This window comes from Cetorhinus maximus, chromosome 14, assembly GCF_964194155.1.
Source record: "Cetorhinus maximus chromosome 14, sCetMax3.hap1.1, whole genome shotgun sequence".
Lineage (NCBI taxonomy): Eukaryota > Metazoa > Chordata > Chondrichthyes > Lamniformes > Cetorhinidae > Cetorhinus > Cetorhinus maximus.
Window position 1 is genome coordinate 98,965,097 of NC_135892.1, and position 24,848 is coordinate 98,989,944.

At 39.6% G+C, this 24,848-nt stretch overlaps 1 protein-coding gene across 3 annotated transcripts; it reads right to left on the minus strand.

The window, feature by feature from the left end:
* exo1 (exonuclease 1) lies at positions 1–24,823 on the minus strand. Of its 3 annotated transcripts, XM_078557312.1 has the most exons (15): positions 24,717–24,823; positions 20,396–20,545; positions 19,931–20,106; positions 19,030–19,149; positions 18,463–18,590; positions 16,766–16,899; positions 15,989–16,201; positions 13,467–13,654; positions 11,600–11,696; positions 10,534–10,765; positions 8,137–8,386; positions 6,467–7,049; positions 6,269–6,364; positions 5,088–5,284; positions 1–1,007 (listed from the first exon to the last, which is right to left on the minus strand). In XM_078557312.1, the coding sequence occupies exons 3-15, from the start codon at positions 20,089–20,091 to the stop codon at positions 863–865; spliced, it is 2,544 nt and encodes an 847-aa protein (XP_078413438.1). In that variant the 5' UTR covers positions 20,092–20,106; positions 20,396–20,545; positions 24,717–24,823; the 3' UTR covers positions 1–862. The 3 variants fall into 3 exon arrangements, with proteins under 3 accessions (XP_078413438.1, XP_078413439.1, XP_078413440.1); XM_078557313.1 differs by lacking the exon at positions 16,766–16,899 and having other exon boundaries at positions 18,467–18,590; XM_078557314.1 differs by lacking the exons at positions 19,030–19,149; positions 19,931–20,106; positions 20,396–20,545; positions 24,717–24,823 and having other exon boundaries at positions 16,766–16,903; positions 18,453–18,580.
* Between the last annotated feature and the right edge of the window lie 25 nt (positions 24,824–24,848).

Genomic DNA, 24,848 nt, shown 5'->3' on the forward strand with positions numbered 1-24,848 from the left:
GGGAGAGGAGGTAGATCTTATTTTATTTGTAAAATTTGTATTTGCTTCACATTTGATACTGTAGCATGTAAATAATAAATTACATATCCTTTCCTTTGCTGATGCCACCAAATGTTAATTCATTTGATTCTGTGGTTGCATCAAATTCATCTCTCTCCACACTCCATCACGATGAAGTAACATAAAAGTGATCCTTTTTCACTAGCTAATGTTTGTAAACTATAATGACCAGCTCTGGCATGTCAGGAATGCCCAGGTTTCTTGAAACGATTTTCTAAGCTGACACTAAAAATGGTTCCATTTATGTGAAAAACTTGATATCCTGACACAGTAAAGTCCTAAGTGAATTCAATATTTTTCTGCAGAGGGTAATTTTCAGCTTTGCTGTCTTGGTGGTAAATTACCATTAGGGATCGCTCTCCTACTATAAAACCTACCAGGATTTAGGGAGGACATAATTTGAACTTTTCTGTGATACACATGGCATCTTCCTCCACAATATCGAAATGTTTTAAGTTTATGAATCTTCATTTGCTGGGGTGGGGGGGAAGCAAGGATGAAACGATCACTTTTTGTGTCACAGAACTGCATTTCACACTGTTCTGTTCAAACAAAAAATAAAATTCAGTCCTTAAGTCAAGTAAGTTAGTTCAGTTATTTAAAAATTTTTTTTAAAAGTTAATACAAGTAACTGCCATTACATATCTCAAGTATATTTCCCAAAGGTGGCAATTATGTAGATTATTTCCACCTTGCAGCCTGCACCAACTTTACATTTTTATCATGGTTAAAATAGAGAATCTGTTATGGTCATATATCCCTAACTACATCAAGTCAAGCTTAAACATCTTCATGGATCTCCTCACCAATGTATGGCTCTTTGCACAGAACTACATTCCGACCTGAATAAAATACTTTGATCAGTCTCTGGGGTCAACGTTTGCAAGTTGTCCTCGACAGGAGACATTGGGCCAGATTTTTGACTAGATTGAAGCTTCTTGGATTCCCTGTGGAGAGCAAAATATTTTGTTAGCAGCTAAAACTGAAAAATAGTGTACATGCAACTCTCTCTTCAAAATTGGCGTGTGCGTTTATTGTGGCCTGAATTTGAAAAATTCTCAATTCTTGTCATTAAGAATGACAATGGCACCATTTTCAGTGACAAGATATTTTAGTTTCAATTTTCTGAACAGTGTAAGAGAAAGTTAAAAGCTACCAAGACCTTACAGAATTACTGAGTGACAAAGGTCACCTAGGTTTGCAGCAAGTGGAAGCAGCTGAAACAAGTGTAGATTTTGATGCAGAAAGAGAGACTGGTAGTTTAGGGGGAGATGGTGGCATAGCAGCAATGTAACCAGATTAGTAATCCAGAAGCCTAGGCTATTGCTCTGGGGACACAGGTTCGAATCTCACCACAGCAGTTGGTGGAATTTAAATTCAGTTAATAATTGGAGTCAAAAAGCTAGTCTTGATAATGACCATGAAGCCATTACTGATTGTCGTAAAAACCCATCTAGCTCACTAATGCCCTTTAGCCATTCTGCCTTTAGGAAATCTGCCATCCTTCCCTGGTCTGGCCTACATGCGACTCCAGATCTACAGCAATGTGGTTGGCTCTTAAATGCCACTCAATTGTGTCATACCACTACAAAGTCTACAAAAAAGAATGAAATCGGATGGATCACCCAGCAACAACAGCAAACCTAGTCCTGTCAACCCTGCAAAGTCCTCCATACTAACATGTAGGGGTTTGTGCCAAAATTGGGAGAGCTATCCCGTCTCACAGACTAGTCAGACAACAGCCTAACATAGTCAAACTCTCAGAATCGTACTTTATAGACAATGTCACAGACAATGCCACCACCAGAGGTGGCGGCATAGTGGTACACAGTCAGGAGGGAGTTGCCTTGGGAGATCTCAACATTGACTCTAGACCCCATGAAGTCTCATGGCATCAGGTCAGATGTGGGCAAGGAAACCTCCTGATGGTTACCGCCCATCGCTACCCCCCACACCTGATGAATCAGTGCACCTCCATGTTGAACACCACTTGGAGGAAGCACCGAGGGTGGCAAGGGCTTCAATGTCCATCACCAAGAGTGGCTCAAGAGCACCACTACTGACTGAGCCGGTTGTGCAAGAGGGCATGCCAGGAGCAGTACCAGGCATACCTAAACATGAGGTGTCAACCTGGTAAAGCTACAGCATAAGGCCACATGCATGCCAAATAGTGGAAACAGCATGCAATAGACAGAGCTAAGCAATTCCACAACCAACAGATCAGATTTAAGGTCTACAGTCCTACCACATCCAGTCATGAATTGCGGTGGACAATTAAATAACTCACTGGAGGAGAAGGCTCCACAAATATCCCCATCCTCAATGATAGGGAGCCCAGCACATCAGTGCAAAAGATAAGCCTGAAGCATTTGCAGCAATCTTCAGCTGGAAGTTCCAAGTGGATGATCTATCTTGACCCCTCCAGGGGTCCTCAGCATCACAGGTAACAGTCTTCAGCCAATTTGATTCACTCCACATGATATCAAGGGCTGAAGGCACTGGATACTACAAAGACTATGGGCCCTGACTACATTATACAGAAGACTTGTGCTCCATAACTAGCTGTGCCCTTAGCCAAGGTGTTCTAGTACAGCTACGATATTGACATCTACCCGGCAATGTAGAAAATTACCATGGTACATCTTGTGCACAAAAAGCAGGACAGATCCAACCCAGCCAATTCACACTCCATCAGTCTGCTCGCAATCATCAGCGAAGTAATGGTAGGGGTTGTTGACAGTACTATCAAGCAGCATACTCAACAATAACCTACTCACTAGCGCTGAGTTTGGGTTCTGCCAGGGCCACTCAGCTCCTGACCTCATTACAGCCTTGGTTCAAACGTGGACAAAAGAGCTGAAGTCAAGAGGTGAGGCGAGAGAGTGCCTTTGACTTCAAGACAGCATTTGACCGAGTGTAGCATCAAGGAGCCCTAGTAAAACCACAGTAAATGGGAATTAGGGGGAAAACTCTCTGCTGGTTGGAGTCATACCTGGCACAAAGGAAGATGCTTGTGGTTGTTAAAAGTCAATCATCTCAGTTCCAGCACATCACTGCAGGAGTTCGCAGGGTAGTGTCCTAGACCCAACCATCTTCAGCGGCTTCTTCAATGACTATCGCTCCATCATTAAGGTCAGAAGTGGGGATGTTCGCTGATAATTGTACAATGTTCAGCACCGTTCGAGGCTCCTCAGATACTGAAGCAGTCCATGCCCATATGCAACAAGACCTGGACAACATTCGGGCTTGGGCTGACAAGTGGCAAGTAACATTTGTGCCACACAATTTCTAGGCAATGGCCATCTCCCACAAGAGAGAATCCAACCATCTCCCCATGACATTCAATGTCATTACCATCACCAAATCCCCCACTGTCAATATCCTGTGGTGGGGGGGGGTTACCATTGACCAGAAACTGAACTGGACTAACCATGGACTAAATGGATTAAACACCTTGGACTGTGGCTACAAGAGCTGGTCAGAGGCTGGAAATTCTGTGGAGAGTAACTCACCTCCTGACTTCCCAAACCATCTACAAAGCACAAGTCAGGAGTATGATGGAATACTAACCACTGCCTAGATAAGTGCAGCTCCAACAATACTCAAGAAACCTGACACAATCCAGAACAAAGCAGCCCGCTTGATTGGCACCCCATCCACCACCTTCAACATCCACTCACTGCACCACTGACACAGTGGCAGCAGTGTGTACCACCTACATGATGCAATGCAGCAACTCAACAAGGATCCTTCAACAGCACCTTCCAGACACACCACCTCTACCACTGAGAAGGACAAGGGCAGCAGATGCATGGGAACACCATCTATAAGTTCCCCTCCAAGTCACACACCATCTGACTTTGAACTATTGTCGCCGTCCTTCACTGTCACTGGGTCAAAATGCTGGAACTTCCTCCCTAACAGCACTGTGGATATACCTACGCCATAGGGGTTGCAGTCGTTTAAGGAGGCTGCTCACCACCACTTTCTCAAGGGCAACTAAGGATGGGCAATAAAAGTGTTGGCCTAGCCAGTGGCGCCCACGTCCTGGGAAAGAATTTAAAAAAAATTTTTTTTTCGTAGATATAGGTAGAAACGAATGGTACAAGGAAACAGGACTGGAAGATGAGACTAATCTAGATTCTCTTCTAGTCCAAAACTAGTCATTTCAAATACTGAAAGAAAACATCATAAGAATGAGGATAACTCTACCAACCAATAGTATCGTAGACTCTTGCAGCAAGAAGGATGCAAACATACTGAATACAGTTAGTCAGTAGGATTGAAATGCAGGACCAAACCAGTCAAGTGCAAAGACGACCAACTCAAATAAGGCAAGATAAGGACAGTGTGTACATTTTATAACATTAGGTCAGGAAAGTACAGGTCATACACATTAATTAATTGTCATTTTATGAAGGAGGAAGCCAGATGTTTATTAGATGCATGTTATCTGGGAGCCTGGCTGGACCAGAAAGCCCAGGTTGCCAGGGAGTAGAAAGGTTGGCTGCACAATGGGAACATGAGGATTGATTACTGATAAAGGTGTTGATAGCAGGAAGCCGACATGCTTACTATAATCAATCGCATGACCCAAATCTTGCATGTGGTTTTTAAAAACATCCAATCCACAGGAACAGTAAGAGGCCAAACCCCAGATACATAGATTTTTTTTAAAAATGGTTGTAACAGAATGAATAAAGGTAGAAGCAGAACCAGTCACCAACTTCAGTCACAGGCCACCATACTGCATGGAATGCAATCAGCAGAAGCAGCTTTTGCCACTTAAAAGCAAGTCTCTCCTTCAATTATTTCTTATTTCTCTCCCTCTTTCTATAAGTGCTCCTTTCACTCATTCAATTTTCGAGTATCTATTTGATAAAGTTATTAAGGATGCACACAACTTTTGGCTGTGTCAGCAAGTTTAAAAATGTCAATATGTCATGCCTCAAATTGTAACAACAGACAGGAAAGGCAGGCACCAAACAGACCATGACCTAAAACAAGTACCATTCCAGTTAACTTACCCCTTAAACCCAAATTTCTGCCACAAATCATGGATAGTAGCCTGCAGTTCAGGCTTGTTCTCATTATTTGGGGCAGGTTTCCTTTTCTGCAGTGACAGTGACCTTTTGTTTAATCCACTGGCTTTGGCTGGTCCTGGAAGCAACAGTTTAGTGGACTTTCCGAAAGATCCGGGGCTCAGCTTGTGTAACCCAGGAACCTGAACAAAAAGTGCATTTGGTAAATCTACAGTAGCATTACAGTCAAATTCATTTCTGGTCATAGTTTTGCATTAAAAATTACTACAGCTCAACACTAAAAAGGGTAAAACATATCGGATTAAAGTATCAGCTGCCAAATAGACCAACTTCTTTGTAGAAGAATTACATTTTAACCCTTTTTTTAAAAAGCAGAAAAGCCATATATTTTCTGCTCCAAACCCTCCAACATCACCTACAACTGAAGTAAAGAAATGCCCTTCAGGTCACATTTAGTAACAAAAAGGATAATCTGATCAGTCACATGACACTAGAAAAATCAGCTAAAATGGGGAGGAAATTGAGGTGGATCATGCATCAAACTTGGATTTACGTAAACAATTCCAGTGCTAATTTTGAAGTTCTCAAATTAATTTTTGAGCTTTTTTCCCCGTTGCAACTCTCCCCCTCCCCAATTTCCCCTCAAGAGGTTGACTTGTGCTGCAGCATAGTCCCACACCCTCAGGTACATCAGTCAAGTGGCCACTCTTCATAACATGACCAAAAAATTTGACCATAAATGCCATTAGGCAATTTGACTGTGGGACATTGGCTTCATAGTTGAAATCAATTCCCTTCCCACTAGTGATAACGTATTAGTAGTTGAGAGTACTTAAGAGCTCCCTAATTTCATTGTTTTCAATTTTTATATAATTGGAGATAAACACGCACTCGAAAGAGAGATAAAAGCAAAATACTGCAGATGCTGGAAATCTGAAATAAAAAGAGAGAATGTTGGAGAAACTCGGCAAGTCTGGCAGCTTCGGTGGAGAGAGAAACAGAGTTAATGTTTCGAGTCCGTCGAAGAGTCATACAGACTTGAAACGTTAACTCTGTTTCTCTCTCCACTGATGCTGCCAGGCCTGCTAAGTTTCTCCAACATTCTCTGTTTATCTCTCGAAAGAGAGCATGGTTCTGGAAAGTATACAAACAGTTAGTACACTTACCTTGTGCTTTATGGTTACCATAGCTCTCTCAGGTAATTCTGGCAAAGTGCCAGGACTAGAAATTTGACCATGTGATGTTGCATCGTCACTGGCTTCCTTTCATGAAAAAAAATAAGTGCATTATTAAACAAACTGAAGCCATTTATCATTCCAATAAAAGTCTTAAAAGCATTCCAATATAAGCATAAAGTATCGTACATCCAAATCAGAACTCCTGGACTTTTGAGAAGAGCCCAAGGAATCAAAACTACTGCTTGAACTGCCCAGAGAAGAGCTAATGCCAAGAGGTGATTGTGGAGTGGTCATCATTTCAGAGTCACCATCTATGGGTTCCTCAGGTTGTTCCAGAAGGTTTGACTGGTACAGGATTTCACTCCGATTGCTTTTTGCCACTGCTTTACTGTCAATACATTTACTTATAGTCGAGTATGCCACCTTTCTGCAGAATTGCTGCAATACAGATAAACCAACAGCAGAATCAAGTGTCTTCGATTTTTCCCTCAGGTCTCCAGACCAACTGAAAGCACTTAAACTTTTCCTGGCCACCGAATGAAAATCTCTAAGAGCTGCGTTGGTATTAGGACTAGCATTTAAAAGTTCAAGTGACTGTTCATCCTGTTCACATTCATTTCTGCTTATACTTGTCGCCAAGGAGTCATTTTTCTCACTATTACAAGAACTAACTGGGTTCAAATCCTTGCATCTCTCTGTTGCACTAGATATTGCATTGGCTCCAATTTTTTGATCAGATACACAAGCTTCTTTGGGACTACAGAAGAACCTATAAGAAATATGGAAAGAAAAAAAAAATCAAATGCAGAATAAAGCAATCATCCATCAGAAATAATGTTTCGCAAAGAGAAAGGTATGATTTTGAGCAAAAAATTTTCTAATTAACTACTTGAATAAAGTTACATAGTTAGTGCAGTAAGAAACATGTTTTTAAACAGCTGTGTCATTTAGCCTTTAATTCTCACAGAATTATCTTACTCTGCTATATTTAGTTTACTGACTGAATTAAAACAATTTATGTTGAGGTTGAGTTAGATTAGGGATTATTAAATACTCACAATGCAGACAGTTAGTTATTCATTGTTTTTTAGAGAGGTAACAAGAAAAAGAATAATTGTTTGGATTAGCAAGCGACATCATCTGTGAGCCATGGAAAAAGGTTTGCACTTTTTGCACCCAGTGTCGGGTTTATTGCAGGTTATTCACAGTCTACCTTAACTTTATTCTGCATCGTGGGATTAGGATTAATGCCGTGAGCAATAATAAGTGAAATCTCAGTCCCTGTCACAATAGTAGGATCATTTCTGGGTTTAAAACCCAACTCTCTGTACAGTGCACCTGACAGTTGTTATTTACCAAAGCAAACCAATTACGATCCAGCCTCCAGGTTCCCTGAACATTATGGAGTGGGGGGGGGGGCTGGAGGATAAATCCTTCCTTTGATGGAATGAGTGTCTAATTAAAGGGACCATAGCATGTGTCAGAAAAACTCACCAGCACTTGAACTTTTCAGGCTGTTGCAACCACAGGAATGGAGAGGGGGCCTGGGAAGGCAGTCTCGAGTGGGGACTGACTTTTATTCCCCTGGGCTTACATGTTTTAGAGTGTCTAATAACAGCCAGAGATTTCACCAACAAAATAATCTTAACATAGCCTTTGTGGGGAGAAATAGACTGGGACTCTGTTTTTATTTCTCCTGAAGCATACTTCTCTCAATTATTTTACCTGCTTCTCCAACTCAACGTGTTACAGAGTTGCTCTCAGGACAATGTATTGACTATGTAAAGGCCAGTGACACGTTCTGAGTTAATGTCACCCAAGCAGTTTTCAACTAAAAAAAAAAAATCACACTTTACCGGCTTTTGGTTCCAGGAACCACAACAGCACCTGAATCTTCATTCCTCCTTTGCAAAATGGTAGCAAACCGATTCCGGGTCTTGGAGTGAGGCCTTGGACTTTCATGGCTGACTGAGTGGTCCGCTGATGAGGATTCCTCCTCTTCTGAAGGAGATTGTGGTGATAGGCACTTTTCAGCAGCTTCTTTATGTTTTTTACTATTTGGAAATGAGTATTGACTTAACAAGTCTCCATCTGAAAGACTGTCATCTGACAGGCGGAAATAAAACCATCTTTAAGACAGCATTAATTTGTATACTGCACTAGAACAAACCTAAATTTTGCATTAAATAATCAGTACCTGGAAATCAGGCTGTTAAACTAGCATAAGTGACATGTTTTCATTCACCAATGGAACAATACTACGACTGTAACCAGTCAATACAAGACGGTACTTCATCTAGCTTATAGAAATCATTTTAGTCAGAAAGCATTAAAGTTTTTTGTACAAAAGCCCTTTTCAGTCCTTAACACACAAGAGACTATGTATTCATGTCAGAAACTTCAATTTCAGAGGAAAACAATTAACCACTTTTTTTATATTGATCGATATATACAGTTTTAATAAAATATTGAAAACACTAAATAAAATCCTCAAACAAAAAATTAATCAAACGTTACTGTATTTAAAAAAAAAATCAAGATTTGGGAGAACCTCTGACATCTTTAGCAGGCAGGCATAAGACTGTAGTATCTATTCTACAATTTAAATGAAGGCAAGGGCTAGAACGGAGATCTTTTTTAATCACCTGAATGAACACACACTGGAGGAGGCGAATCCATAAAGCCAACATCACCCAATAAAACAGCACTCAGAGGTTTAGCTTGGTGGGTGGTGGGGTTCAAAAATGAGTGACACCTGAATGGATGGTCCCAAGCTAAGTGACAAAAAAGTCAATGAGATCCTCACACATTGTTGGAGATGAGGTGGAGAAGCATGGGAGTGGGGTTTAACGGAGATAGATGATAGTGGAAAAATGAAGCCAGGAGGCATCTTTGCATTCCAGGACCGATCTTTAAGTAGTAAGCTGTTTTGGCAGAGGACAGCAAAGTTTGATGGTGCTTGATGTGGTCCGCTAGATTTGGTGATGGATGATTAAACCAGATACACTCAAGTCTGTGCCCTTTGAGAGTACAAAAACACAAGTCAGTTTCTTGGAACAAGCACCATGTTTTGCTGGGGCAAGGGCATCAAAGGTGGAAGGCGTAGTTAAGATCAACAGCTGCATAAGTATCAAGACAAATGGAGGGTCAAAAGGTTAGGCTATTGAGTACTTGAAATTGCAGCTGAAAGTGACTCTGGGAAACTTTGCTCCAAGGGCAGACACAAGAAAGCAAAGGAGTGGAAATGGAAGATTAAAGGAGAAGTGGGTGGGGTGGGATACAGGGAAATGTTCCTAGATGGCCTTGTCTGTGATCAAGACAATAGGATTAGAGAGATCAGATGAAATGGCAAGGTGAGTTGAGATGAAAACTGAAATTACGAAAGATGAGGTGTCATTAGTGCAGGGGCTAAGGGAAGATAGGAGGGAATATATCTCAGTGAGGAACTCAAGGTGGGGCATTAAAGAACAAAGATTTTGAAGGAGGTGAGGGGTGGAATAATTTGAGGTGCTCCAAAAAGGAGGTCCAGAGAAGTAGCCGGAGACACCCAGGTGTGATCTGGTTAAGGGTCATGCCACCACTGCAGTGGTTTTAGCAGGTAGCTTCAGTAAAGAGCAAGATATCATCACCCTGTCTACATCCCTTTGTCCTTTTGTCTATGACATCTTTGGCAATCTCTCCCTTGCCTCCACATATCACCGGCCCTCTAACCAGCTCCACCCGTCCCACCCCCCTTTTACAGCTTATATTTCACCTCACTTCTATTTCTCTCTAGTTCTGATGAAGAGTCATACGGACTCAAAATGTTAACTCTGTCTTCCTCTCCACAGATGCTATCAGACCTGCTGAGTTTTTCCAGCTATTTTTGTTTTTGTGCAAGATATCATCAGCTGTGAGCCAAGCTTTCAAAGCAACTATGTCAATGAAATCACTCAGAATAAGGATGTGGATGACGTGGGATTTGGTCATGAGTAAAACAGATTTTAGGGAGATGTAGAGCTGCACAGTTATTCTTGAGCCATTGATAGCAATGAGCGGGGTAAGTGGGATGGGAAGGAGGTTGCCAAGATTGGCTCCCAGCTGTCACATGCATTAGAGGCCATGTGCATTAATGAATACAAAAGGATCAGTGATGTTGTAGCTATCTCAATAAGGAGTATTTATTCCAGAATACTTAATTTTCTTTGCTTGAGCAGCTAATTTTCAAAATGTAGTACTGTATATGGAAAAGAAACAAGTCAGATCTTTGTTACCTTCTCTTGGCCTTTTAACCATCATCTCTCTATTGGGAAGTTTTAATCTTTTGATGTTGATCACTTTCTTGATACCCCTAGTGCAGGGTTTTTCTGGGGATATTTGTGCCCTTGGGACCAAAAGCTGATTTTCATATGGTCTATATTCTTTGCTCCATATGCTGAGCATATGTGGCACTTTCTGCTTATTGGCTTGTGTGTCATTCCACCCATGAGTCCTTTTGGTTGGAAGCTGGTTTAAAAAAAGAGTAAAGCAAAATTTATACATCTGTAAAGTTTTTGAAAGAAAGAAAAAAGGAAAAAAATAGCTTTATATAGTGCTTTTTATGACATCAGACACTTCAAAAAGTATTACAAAGACAGTGGAGTAACTGCTGAAATATAGGGAAACCCTGTGGCCAATTTGCCAGCAAGATCCCACAAATAGCAAATGGTGAGACGATCTGTTTTTGTGAAGTTTGCTGAGGGAGAAATATTGGCGAGAAATAGATGGATGAATGTATGCTATATTTCTAATTCAGGTCAAAACATCAGAAACATGATTTTTATAGTATACATTAAAATGATTGTAACCCAGGTATTAAAAGAACATACTGTTTGTTTAAAGGGGTAGAATCTCATCGACAGTCATTTTAAATGCATTTTGGAGCAGCTCAACAGGTTAATTCAGAAGCCAACTTTGGATGCAACTGAAGTGCAAATAGCTACATTACTACAATATATTTGGCAGCTCTTTTCTCAGCATCTGCATTAGTCTTGAGCTCTAATTTAAAGGATTAGCTATAGATCCACTTCTGGGTAGGAGTGAAAAAGTATACTTGAGGTGTGTCCAAATTAGCAGGGGTGGGGGGGAAGAAAAGTGATAAAAGCTGATTCAAAAAGGCACTTTATACAAGCAACTTTTCACAATATTCCCCTTTTCCACACCAGGTTAAGAATTATAAAATACATTATCGTATTGTATTATAGTAAACTTCAAACAGGATTTTTTAGTGGACTTTATGGTAAAAAATTATGTTAAAATTGCTACTGGCACCTTGGAATCAGTGAGTAACTTGCACATTACCTGGAAAGTACATGGGTTGTAATCATCTATGGTTTCCAAAGTATTGATATCGATATTGCCAAGAGCAATATGAAGAGCTTTCTCATCACCAAAGTGACTAAAGATAACCAAGTTAAGGCACAAAATATAAATGACAAACATAAATGGAAAAAAAATATAAAACTATAGTGCAACATTGCTTATCCAACAAAGTCCAATAAGTAAGCATACTTGAGCTCCAAAGTAAAAGGATGGTACAAAAAAAAATGCTGCAAGAATGTGGCAAAGAAAACTAGTTTTTTTTATAAAATCAACAGGCAATATAGTAACAGCATCATGTTGATGTATTTTAAAATTTGCATTAATAGGCTATTTCATACTAAAAAGACAGCATATATGTGTAGGCTCTGATATTTAACAGTGAATAATTGGCTAGGATGGGCGAGCGAAATTTAGTTCCAGCACCTGGTCTGTTGGAGAACCAGTGGAAGCCCTGCATCGCTTTTGTATGGGAGGCCTGGTGCAATCTAAGTGAACCCAGGCACTTATCTGGCCAGTACTGGGCCTCCTACATGATTAAGTCCCCCAGAGAACAAAATACTACACCCAGAGGCCAACAGCTTTCCATTGCTGGCAGTGCCACTGCAAGCAGTGGCTGCTGCAGGTATTGTTCCGAGACCTACCCAGAGGATCGAGACTGGATCCCTGGTGACAGGCAAGTGGGACGGGATGGGTGTTGCAAGCGAGGGGGTAGGGCAAAGAGAGCTCAAGCTCCCGCCCCCACCCGGCCTGCTCACCTTCCTGATGCGGGGTTCATCAATCAGACATGAAAGAGCCCATTAAATCCAGAGCCACCACTAAATTCCACGGGCTCAGGGATAATTGGCTCTTTTATAAGCCTAATTGGCACCTTGCGGTTGGCAGGCTGGATTCCCACGTCATTCTGATGCTAGAAAACGGAAGCGAGTAATCCTGCTCGATTCTTGCATACCCCACACCACCATGCCCACCCGACAGGCTTAAATAAATTCAGCCTGGTATGTGGGATTGCACTGTATTCTACATGCAAAGTAAGTTTGCAGCACTAAATTAAGACAGGTTCATTCTTTTTTGTTGAGAAATGGCCTTCACTTCCACTGCAAACTTGGTATCAAAGTGGTTAAATTTTCTGAACTTACAAGCCAACACTGACCACGTAGGTAAATTAAACCCTGTTGATTTTTTTTTCTACACCATTAATGAGTTTTGTACAAAAGCATTGATTCCTGATTTTAGTGGAGCACAAGCTATTACGAGCAATACCACATATTGTTGGTTAATACACCCACAAGCAGCTGCAGCATACTGCAAGTGCACTGGTTATAAACAAGTTACTTCAGAACTAATGAAAATCAACAGCATCAGCAACAAATTAGGCTCCACATAGACTTTGCAAATAAATTCCTTCCACAATATGTTACTTATAAATGCAGACATTTGTTTGTTTTTAAATTTTAGATGATTACTTGGTTCTGCCAGCCAAATTGTGCAAAAAATTCTGGTTGTACCATGGAAATCACCCACAAGAGAACACCATGGTGCAGCTCAATACCTGAAGATGCAGAATATTGAGAATATTGCATATGGGTTGGGGGGGTAGAGAGCCAGGAAACGACAAACACATTTCATCGCCTGCACACAGCCTGGACAAACTTGCCAATTTCTGTTTTGCCTTTGAATAGCTCTCCTTTGTTATTTCCACACTTCTTCCCACTGTCTCCTTCCAAAAGTTATCATACTGCAAGCACCCAGTTTTTTGTGCGTCAGGAAAACAGGTTTTAAGAAAACAATGGTAAAGCTAATTGGTGCTGGCTAACCAGAACAAGTATGGAAGTATGTAAAAGGATACTGCCCAGCATAGTCAAGTGTTTTTGGATCAACTCCATCCGAGTACGCATTTAAAGGAACAAGTTTCCGTTTCAATGGATCAAACGCCAACTGATACAGAAATGTGTTATTTGCCCGAATGAATCCATCTATGTATTCTTCTGTTACAGTAATGGTTGTCTTCAAATAATGTCCCATTTTCTTGATCACCTATATGTGATGAAAAGAATGGATGGAGAAACAGAAGTTATTTATGGGTACCAAAGTTGTTCAAAATACTTTATACGCCAAGAAAAACTTAAGTGTTAAATAAAATTATAACTCAATTAAAACAGTAGAATTGAAGATTAATTTTACTGCTACTGGACGGAAAGGTGTCAATTATGCAGCCTGCAGTAGGACCCTAATGCTGTTATTTCTACCTTTTTTATATAAATATACAAATTCAAAGCCAAAATTAAAAATAAGCAGAACAGAGAAAAAGGATGCAACAAAATATTAAGAAAGATTTGGTTGTGCAATTGGCAGGTAAATGTAATTCAGTGACATAAAACAAAATTCTACACATTAGATTGGATTACAAAAAGATGAATGAAACTGAATGAGCAAAAGGAACTTGGAGAAAAAAGGGCCAGAGAGCAATAGCAAACTTGTGACTTTTAGTGTCCAGATGGCAAAATAATTGAAGAAAAGGCCAATACAATGCTGGGCTATAAAGCCAGTAGATCAATGCTGGTAAAAATGAGATGGAAATTCATGTGGGAGATCAGCACAACAAGCCCGCATCAGTGGCAATCAGATGAAGTTCTAACAACGCTGGAAAGAAAACCATTGAAAGGAAATACTTTTATAAAATGGTAAAATAAGAGGCTTTGGGAATACAATGTCAAATTGTAGATTTTACTATACAGTGAAAAAGATGAGAAGAAATCATGACTCTTGAAGCTCTAGTGGGAACAGCATAAAATAGAATACAAGACTGAACTGAAATTATGAGTCAAGGGTACACCATTAAAAAGTGCAAATTGTCCAACAGGGAGGACGGGAAAGAAGCTTCAGTCTTGCTGTGACCTCAGCAGAAACACCAGAGAATCTACATGAAGAGCCATTTGGAAGAAAATTAGTTTAGATAAAAACAAAAAGTTACAACAACCTCCATGGAGATTACTGGCAGACACGTTGGGCTGATTAACTTTTACCTATTCTCTTTTATACACTGCAGACATTCCAAAAAATATTCAGTCTTAATTTAACAAATCCTCTTAAAGACTTCAGCATTATTGGATTATTTTTCATAAGTAGTTCATATATGCACATGGTTATGACCACAGATGTTAATTGCTGCGCAAACCAAATTCCAGTGGGAAACTTGGCTTACGGACCATACCCATTTTTTGTATTCTGAAAACAAGATGAAAACATACTGATCTCAGCTGCAAGAAGTCCAGTCATACTTTCGGGATTTTAATAATAAAACTTTTACTTTTAATTTTTAACAAGAGAAGAAAACTTAGGCACACAAGATTATAGTTGCAGAGTTAAACGTAGTCTTACAAAACATTCCCCCAAAAGACTCCCTACTTGGTCAGACCCATAAGTAATCACCTTCCAGGCAACACTCCTTACAGATGTTTAACTACAAAAATTCAGTAATATTACCCAAGGCAAACTGCTGTAGCTTTAATAGAGGCATACCACATGACCTCTTAAACTCTCTCCTACTCTGCTGTGGAAATCCAAAACTTCAGAACAAGACTGCTTTTTGCAGCCCAAGACTTTTCTGGCTTGACTGGATGGCTGATTCAAACTGCATCTTCTTCCAGCCTAGAGCTGTTTCCTGGAGATCTTCTTCACACAGCCAACAGCTAACAGCCACCAGCTACCCACAGCAACTCAAAAATACCTATTTCCCCCTTTCATCTCATCTCACAAAAATGCTTCTCGTCACCTCTGACTTCCCTTTGGAGAAGGGTAGCAGATAGATGACAACACCACCATCTAGAAGTTCCTCTCCAAATCACTCACCATCCTGACTTGGAAATATATCTTCCCTTCACTGTCACTGGGTCAAAATCCTGGAGCTCCATTCCTAACAGCACTGTGGGTGTACCCACACCACATGGACTGCAGCGGTTCAAGAAGGCAGTTCACCACCACTTCTCAAGGGCAATTAGGGAAGGGCAATAAATGCTGGCCCAGCCAGCGAAGCCCACGTCCCATGAACGAATAAAAAAAAAACTCTCAACTTATCTACAAATGCAAATGTTAGAATCAATCTATTTACTTGTACCTCAAACCCCTCATATCTTATTACAAATGTGCAAACCTAACGCCTTTATGCTTTCATGTCTTAAACCTCCCAAGCAACCTGTTTTATAGTAATTTTGCCCCAGCTTAATTAAATTTACACACATACACAGCTTTCTTCACAGAATAACACAATATTCCCCAAAAATATTTTAAAAACTAAAACATCCATTCTCAACATTCTGCTGTAGATTAATGTTACCCAACTGTACAATGAGCACAAACCCAAAGACCTACCGTAATGATGTCTGGGTTGTTGGCAATCCGAAGCAGCTTGCATGCTTTAGCCAAACCAATTCCATGAATAGATGCCAAATAATCACATCCTGATAAAATACACATATATCTGAACTTCTCTTCAGTGAAAACATCACCCAGCTGCTTGCATTTGCCAAACCGAGACTTGTCAATTTCTATGCCGTTCCCAGTCTTGTCCACTTTCAGTACAACCTAGAAGTGCAGTGAAAATATCACCAAATTATTTTCTTTTTACTCCAGCTCCAGTATTCAAATTGTGCCTATCCTGATTTAAAGAAAATCCTCTTCTTCTGATGGTGGCAATGGGCCTTTGCAAATGAATTCAGGCATCCATAAATTAGTCTGTGGGATTTTACCCACTATGAAGGCAAAGAATTTGGTAATCTCAGTCAGGCAGTAAGTTAAGATGGCTAGTCTCAATTATTTGCCAGATAGAGGTTTAAGCCATACAAACCAGGCAGATGCCAGGTTTAACCCCATATCAATGTTAAATAAGCCAATCTCAGTTGGGAAGGAGGAAAAAGATTGCATTAAAGTTACAAATGTGATACATTATTTTTTTTAAATGGTGGGGGGGGGGTGGAAAACGGGAACTTAAAAAAGATTGAATAACTTTGTTCATTAAATATTGATCTAAGCTTCTCCAACACAGTGGGACAGTCAAACTGCTCAAACCTATACTACAAAACATGTATATTAACAAAAAAAAGTGCGCCTTTGAAAGAACAAAAACTGCTTATAGCATTTTCCATTTACCTTTTTACATCCAAATGCCAACAGGTCTGAATCTTCTGTAATTACTGCTTGAGCTATACCAATCTTATTTAAGTAGGCCAATTGAGCATCTGCCTCATAAGGTGCTACAATACAATCCATTCCCTTTGCTCTTGCTGCCTGTATTGATACAAAAAAAAAATAAAGTTTGTCATGTCTAACTCTCCCTTTTAAAGCAATTTGCCTTTATTATTCCTCTTTGCCATTTGTTATGGATAACAGATAATGCAATCTCCAATTCCATTTTGAAACCAATCAAAAGGCAACGCCTGAAAATAAAATGGGGAAGATCCCCCCCGTTCTTGTGCAGAAGCAGCCAAATCCTCTGTGGCAGCACAGTTAAACAAATCCCACCTTAATAAATATACAAAACGTGCTGTGCCAGAATAGTAGAACGAGTTCATACATCGTAACTTTGCCACTGAAATTAAGCAGCCCAAGACTGGGAATTTTCCAAAAGAAGAACAAAGTGAAAGCATCACGCCAAGTTGCACCTTTGCTAATATTCTGGTATTGGCCATCTACCATCCATATAACTCAATAAAGATGTGTGGTTAAGAGAAATCTGATCAGGGAAGCAGAGAAAATACAAAAATAAATGTACATGGTCCAAGATTTGTCAAACACTGGTGTCCTTTCCTATTCAGTGAGATTATTCACAAAAGCACTTCTGATGTAAGCCAACATTGCAATCAAATTAAAAAAGTTTTTTAAAAATTATCAAATTGCATGCCTCTTTTTCAAGGGTTTGTAACAAATTGCACAAACAGCATTTTTAGGTCAGTGCCTGTTTTTAATTTCTCCCTCAAGTCATTTGGTGTCTTTTCCTCTGTGCAATTCGTCCTTTTTAAGAACATTATTCTTCCCTTCTTATAAATTCACTTCTTCCAATTTATTTTACTCATTTCTGAATTGCAAATTCTGCTCATGGCTCTCCAAAACTCTTAATCTAGTAATGGCAAGAAGAGAGGGCAAGAGGTAAATTTTTGCAAATTCACACAAATAAAAATACATCAATATAGAATATCATGCACAGTTCTTGTCTCCATATCACAAAAAATGATACAAAGGCACTGGAGAAGGAGTTAAAAAAATCAACAATGCTGATACCAAAACTGAGGGGTTATAACGATCAGGAAAGACAGAATAGGCTGGGTTTAATGACAGATGGCAATTCCACTTGTGGGGCCATAAATATATGATAGTCAGTCACGAATCTTCGATCAATTATCTTATTCAATAGCAGATCAGACTCGAAGGGCCAAATGGACTTTAAAAAAATTCTTATGCTCTAATAAATCTAATAAAGAAATCAGAAGAAACCACTTTACCCAGAGAGTGGTGAGAATGTGGAACATGCTACCACATGGAGTAGTTGTGGTAAATAGCATCGATGCCTTTTAAAGGAAGCTAGATAAGTCCATGAGGGGGGGAAAGGAATAGATGGTATGCTGATAGGATTAGATAAAGTAGTAGGAGGGAGCTTGTGTGAACCATATACACCAGCATGGTTCAGTTGGGGTGAATGGTCTATTCTGTGACATACATTCTATGTAATTGCTAAAACTGGTACGTGCACAGTATTTTTGAAAGGTCCAAATTGTGGCCTGAAAAATCACTGAGACAGAAAGAAATTCTGAATCTACAAATAGAGACGTAGAAAGTAAACCTGAAATAACTTGCTTTTATGACTTCATGAGCCATGGCAGGTGTTATGTTGACACAGCGAGTAAAACACTCTCTGGCTTCTGCTGACTTCCCTTCACGAAGGAGTTGCTTTCCTTTCTGCAAGTTTGCTTGCCTACGTCTGTAATGCAGAAAACCACCCAAGCATAATGTTTCTAAACCACATGCATGAACAGCTGTGCAGATAAGTGACACAAATTAGTACATAACGGCAGATGACTGCTGCTGAGAAAAAGAAATAGACATCATATTGCATGGCTATTACTAAAACTTTAACTAGATTTAATGCTTAATAATCCAGACCTCAGGAATGTTAAAAGTAATTTGTACACAGATCAATTTGACTGCAATATTAACATTTTAATAAAGAAAAATATCATTTGTAAGAACTGAAAATAACATTAGCCAGGTTTATGTTTCTTTGCAGCTTGTTAAGTAAAAGTATGAAGTGAAACCCCCAGCTTTCTCCAAGTTATCACTACTGAAACACAAAAAAACAAATCTCAGAAAGCACATGAACCTTAAAATTTGCAGTAGACTTTAGTAAATTTACTACTTACAATCTTCGAGCTTTGTCAACCTCTTTTTTAGAGGGTAAAGTGCAACCATCAAAAACCAAGACTGGCTTGATTCCAAATGAGACCAACATTTCAACAAATTTCATACAATAACCAACATATCTGAAACAAAACACATATGTGGAAAGAAGTGTTAGAATGATTCACTAATATAAAACAACTCAAGCGGTGGAAATGAAACACGATCTTATAAAATCTTATACTGCAATCAACATGAAGCATGCCATTTTGATGAAAAGTCATCGACTTGAAACATTAACGCTTGCTTCTTGCTACATGGATGCTGCCTGACCTGCCAATTCATAAAACAGAAAATGCTGGAAGCAAAACATTCCATGGTCATGTGTAGCACAGAAGAATTCATAATACTCAAATCAACTATTTATATTGCTTCAATGGGTGATATTGTCAATTTTATGTTCAAGTATGGGTAATTTTCTGCAGCAGACACACTAGTAACTGGAATGAGACCACTATAAAAAGTATTGCAATCAGGAGTCTCATACCTTTCAACCACTTAAATTTATAAAATTGAAGTATTTTGCTTAATTGACTGTTTATAGATTCCATATCTCTCCTTCCCATTATTCTTGAAATTGTTGTTTAGTTTCTTTGCAGCTGTGAGTGGTCAGCATTTTAAGGCAAAATAATTTAAAAAGGTGTTCTTTTTCCCCAGTTAAAAATCTTGTATATTTGAATGTGAACTAAATCTACCATGGTCTAGTTATTTTTCATCACATGGCTCGGGGTGCTATAATTTAACCAATAAGATTTATTATGCAAAATATAAAAACCCACTGAGCACACGCAAGTTTAAATTTTTCTTTTAGCATTTCATGGTAAAGTAAACACACCAAGTTCAAAGAACACAAAAAGGACTTACTGATCAGTTGGTTCTCCTTTTGCTAATTTATCAGCACACGCAAAAGCTCCTTTATGAAGCCAGCAGTACATATCCAATGCTACAACCTGTCCTTTATACTTCTTAATATGGATTGGTTCTGAAGCTTCCTTAACAAACTGCAGCAATCCTTGAATCCCCATGATCCGCTTTTACTCCTGTTGAAGGATTCAAGTTTTCATAAGTACTTCCAGGCTAAAATAGATGGGTTGTAGTTTGAATAGCAGTAAAATTTAAAATGGCTATGACCAAGTCAAATCTAAAGTCCTTATAAATATTTCAAAATGCAATAGAGCCAAGTTATTGAGAATTTTACACAAATACTAAAGGTGGTTACAATGTAAACAGATGGCTCTGGCGATAAAGCACCGAGACTCCAAAGCATGGTTGCAAAATCAAACCTGTCCCAATTAACAGGTAGATAAATCCACTCCCATTACTACTTACCAATTTCCAAATGTGCTTTGAGAATATATAAAAGAGGGCTTGGGTCAGTTGGTAGCACTATTGGTTTGGAGTCAGAAGGTTGCAGGTTCAAGCCCCACTGTGGGCCTCGCACATTCTCCAGTGTGACATTTTAACCAATGCCAGAGGAGCCTTTTAGATAAAAGTCAAAACAACATTGCTTATTAAACAGTTATGTTGAATATTCTTTGTTCCAGTTCTTCTTGAATCCTCATTACACTGATGACTGTGGTGGTGTCACTTCCTGCTTATGCCCAGAGTTAAGAGAATTTCATTAATGTATTTTCGGACTCCCACCCACTTCCATATATTTATGTGGTTCATCCTAGACTCTTCCTTTCCTTTCCTTGACTTCTGTTTCTTTTTCTACTGCCATCTATTACAAGCTCATTAGATCCTGCAATTGTGCATCTTCCCACCCAGTTTCTTCCAGGTTTTCATCTGTATTGCACCTATTCTGAGAATCCAACTTTTCAGAGCTTCCAAAATATCTTTTTTTTCCCTCACTCACAGTAGGCAGTTGATCATTTCCTATGTTTCTGTCCTGACCCTTTCTTTGACCACCTTTCTCCCAGGACATGATGGAGTCGTTCTTGTCCTCACCTTCATTCAACAAGTCACCATGCTTTCCCTTACCTCCAACTTTTTGAAGGGACCATTCCCTCTGACACCCAGATTCACTCTTTCATCACTTCCCAGTACATTTCAATGAAAGCCTTAATCATTCATCTCCTTCCACATCATTGTCTAGGTTTCCAAACATATTTTCCAGTGAGACAATTAAAGTAGTTTTGCAAACCAGTATATTGTTCACTGATCAGTGTGGTCTCCTGTACAATGGGGAGAACAAATGCAGATTAAGTGACCAATTTGCCAAACACCTCCATTCTGTCCATAATCGAATAGGAATAATAGTAACATGTCTGCAGACAAGGCAGGATTGACAGTTAAATACATGATATCCTGCAATATTTAAGACACAGAGGGAAGGAAAGAAGGGTGGTGGGTAGTTGCATAAATCAAAAATAGCAATGACATTAGCAAGAAAGGGCATAACAAATAAATAAATAAAAACAGATGGCATATTGAAAATAAAGAATAAGAGATTTGGTCACTACAGACCACCAAATAGTGGAAAGTGGAAGGAGAAAAACATGAGCAAATAGGTGAATAAAAGACACAATCATAATAATGGGGGTTTCACCTACTCCCAAAACTGGCAGGTAGAGAGTCAAAGGGGTGAAATTTTTACAGTATGAAAAAAAACTCCTTTCTAACACAAACCTGCAACAAGTCCAACAAAGAAGTACTGCTAGACCTAGTGATGGAAAATAAACCAGACCAGGTAAGTAAGCATGGGAGAACAGTTAAGGTGTACTGATCAAAATATAATAGGAAATAATATAAATGTAATTCATATCTTCAAATAGATAGAGTTAATCCAGTTTGATGAATGACAGTGGTAGGACATATACTAAAATCTTTCTGAAAACATGAGACAAAATATCTGGAGATAGTGACTATAATAGAAAAGTCTGCATGGATTTCCAAAATGAAGGTCATGTTTTGCAAATCTATAGAATTCCTTGAAGTAACAGAAAAAGTAGACAAGGGCAATGAAGTAAACATGGTTTTCACAAACTTTCAGATGGTCACATAAGCTGCCACACAAAAGAGACTTATCACGAAGGTTAAGAGTGTTGAGTCAAACCAAGTAGCAGAATGAATTGAATGATGCTAAAAAACAGAGAATAGACTGGCAGAAAGTGGGAAGTGATGTGTGCTGGAACCATTGTTGTCCACCACATACATAAACGATATGGGTATAAATATCACAGAACCTTTACAGTACAGGAGGCTATTTGGCCTATCAAGTCTGCACTGGCTCTCTGAAAGTCCCACTCCCTGCCTTATTCCCGTAACCTTGCACATTCATTCTTTTCGGATAGCAATCCAATCCCTTTTTGAATACCCCAATCAAACCTGCCAGACATCTGCCAGAGAACAGACATCTCAAATTTTGTAGATACCAAACTTGCAGTTTATCCAATAACTGGAGACAAACGGGCTTGCAAAGTGAACAGGTGAATGTTACTATATTGAATTTAATTTGCCAATGATATATTTTGGAAGGAATATTCCTAAGAAAGTGAGAAACTGAATGAGATTGGAGAGCAAAGAAAATTTGGGAATACAGACACACTCAGAAGTTGAAATAGCCATAGAAAGTGGAAACCAAGGACTGGCGTTAATTTTTAGAGGAACTTGGTCAGACTACATGGATTACTGTGTCCAGAACTAGTCTCCACATTGCATAAAGGGTTATGAAACATTGGCGAAGATGCAGGAAAGATTTATAAGGATGCTATCAATATTGAGCGGATGTAACTACCAGAAAAAGTTGAACAGGCTGAGTCTCTTTCTATGGAAGAGAAGGCTAACAGAAGTCCCAATTGAGGTCTTGAAAATTACAAAGGGTTTCAATAGGATGGATGCGGAAAAATTGTTTCCACTTGAAGGCAAGTCCAGAACAAGGGGGTATAAATTTAAGATAACCACTAACTGATCATATAAAGGATTTAGAGGGATTCCTTTACATAAAGTGGTGGCAACGTGGAACTCGCTGTCACAAAATAGTTGAAGCAGATAACATTGACACATTTAAAGGCAAGTCTTGATGCATAGATAAGGGAGAAGGGAATAGAGGGATATGGGGACAGGATGAAATGAGAAAATTAAAATGGGGAGCAGGCTCCTGTGGAGCATAAACACTGACACACATGAGTTGGGCCGAATGGACTGTGTCAGTGCTGTAGATTCTATGATATTCTTAACTCAACACCTCAAATCATTTCCACTATCACAGTTCATTGGCAGTCTCACTAAGTTTCATGCCAGCTGCAGTGAACGCAATCTCTATTCACCTATTTCAAGTACCCCTAGACTTCAGGAAGAGTCATCAATCTGAAAAGTTAACTGTTTCTCTGCACTAATGTTGCCAGGCCTGTTGAATATTTCCAACATTTTCTGTTTTTATTTACAATTCTCATTTCATAATTACCTATGCAATTACTTGTTATCTGATCGGGCACCCAATTAAATTTGACATGCTTCTCAACAGAAGTTTCACACTAAAATTTACATTATCCCTCCAGCTTTACTGACTGCATTCAGTAAACATCACCATCTTGTTTAAAAATTCTTCAGTTATTCAGGCTAATGGTTAACACATTTTTACATTTTAAGCCCCATGGTATATAGCAACAACACACCAATTATCCTACATATAGTTCTAATATTAATTATTTTGATATTACTTTGCATATGCTGGCACACAGTTCAAGTAATACGCAATAAAAGTGGGTATGCAGAGTCTTTACATTTACATGGGCAACATTAGTAAGTGGAATGAGGGGAAAAAAATACACCATTAGAGGTACAAGGCCACTCTCACCACATACAAACCAAACCATAAATAGTAAGAAATATCTGCACTCAACTAACACAGGCCACTTGAGAATCCCAGATTTTAATCGCTCCACCCGGGTGGCTGTACCTTCAAATGACTGGGCCCGTAACCTCTACAATCCCCTCTCTAAACCTCATTTCTTTTTTTAAAAAAAAGACGCTCCTTAAAGCCTACCTCTTTGACCAATCTTTTGGCCACTTTCCCCTCATCATCTTCTGCGGCCGTGCCCGATTTTGTTTTAATAACGCTCGCCTGAAGCGCTTGGAAGTGGGGAGGGGGCGCTTCACTGAGTTAAAGGCACTATATTAATACAAGTTAAAAACAAAAAAACTGCTGCGGATGCTGGAAATCCAAAACAAAAACAGAATTACCTGGAAAAACTCAGCAGGTCCGGCAGCATCGGCGGAGAAGAGTCAGCAGAACTGAGTAAAGTTAGGAGAGGGGTGAAATATAAGCTGGTTTAAGCTGATTTAAGCTGGTATTAACTGAGCCCACGGGGCCAGGGTGCAGAAACAACCGGCTCCTTCTGGGTTGATTCAGGCCCATGTCCGGAGGTGGAGGCGGATCGAACTCAGCCCCAGGAGCACTGTTATTACCCGCTGACATTAAAACAAACATTCTTGCGACCATAACCCCAGCCGGCGCCGACTCACATCAACAGACGACGATGACCCCGAGCGGGGCTATTTAAACTGATTTTACTGTAAACTGTCTCATTCCGTTGGCTCCTTTTTGCGATACCCCCACTTTTTAAAAATATAGATCCCAATTCCGTTAACCATTCCCCCTATTGTGTGACATTCGACATTGGGAACGATTGGCATTAAAACTCACCTCGGGGACACGGGCGCACACATTTAAAGACGCTTTGCCGTTCACCCGCCAAAAATTTAGGTCAGCAAGGCAGATGCCGGTTGGCCGTTCGCGAAATCCAATGGGAGGTCATTTTGTTGGGATGCGATGCGG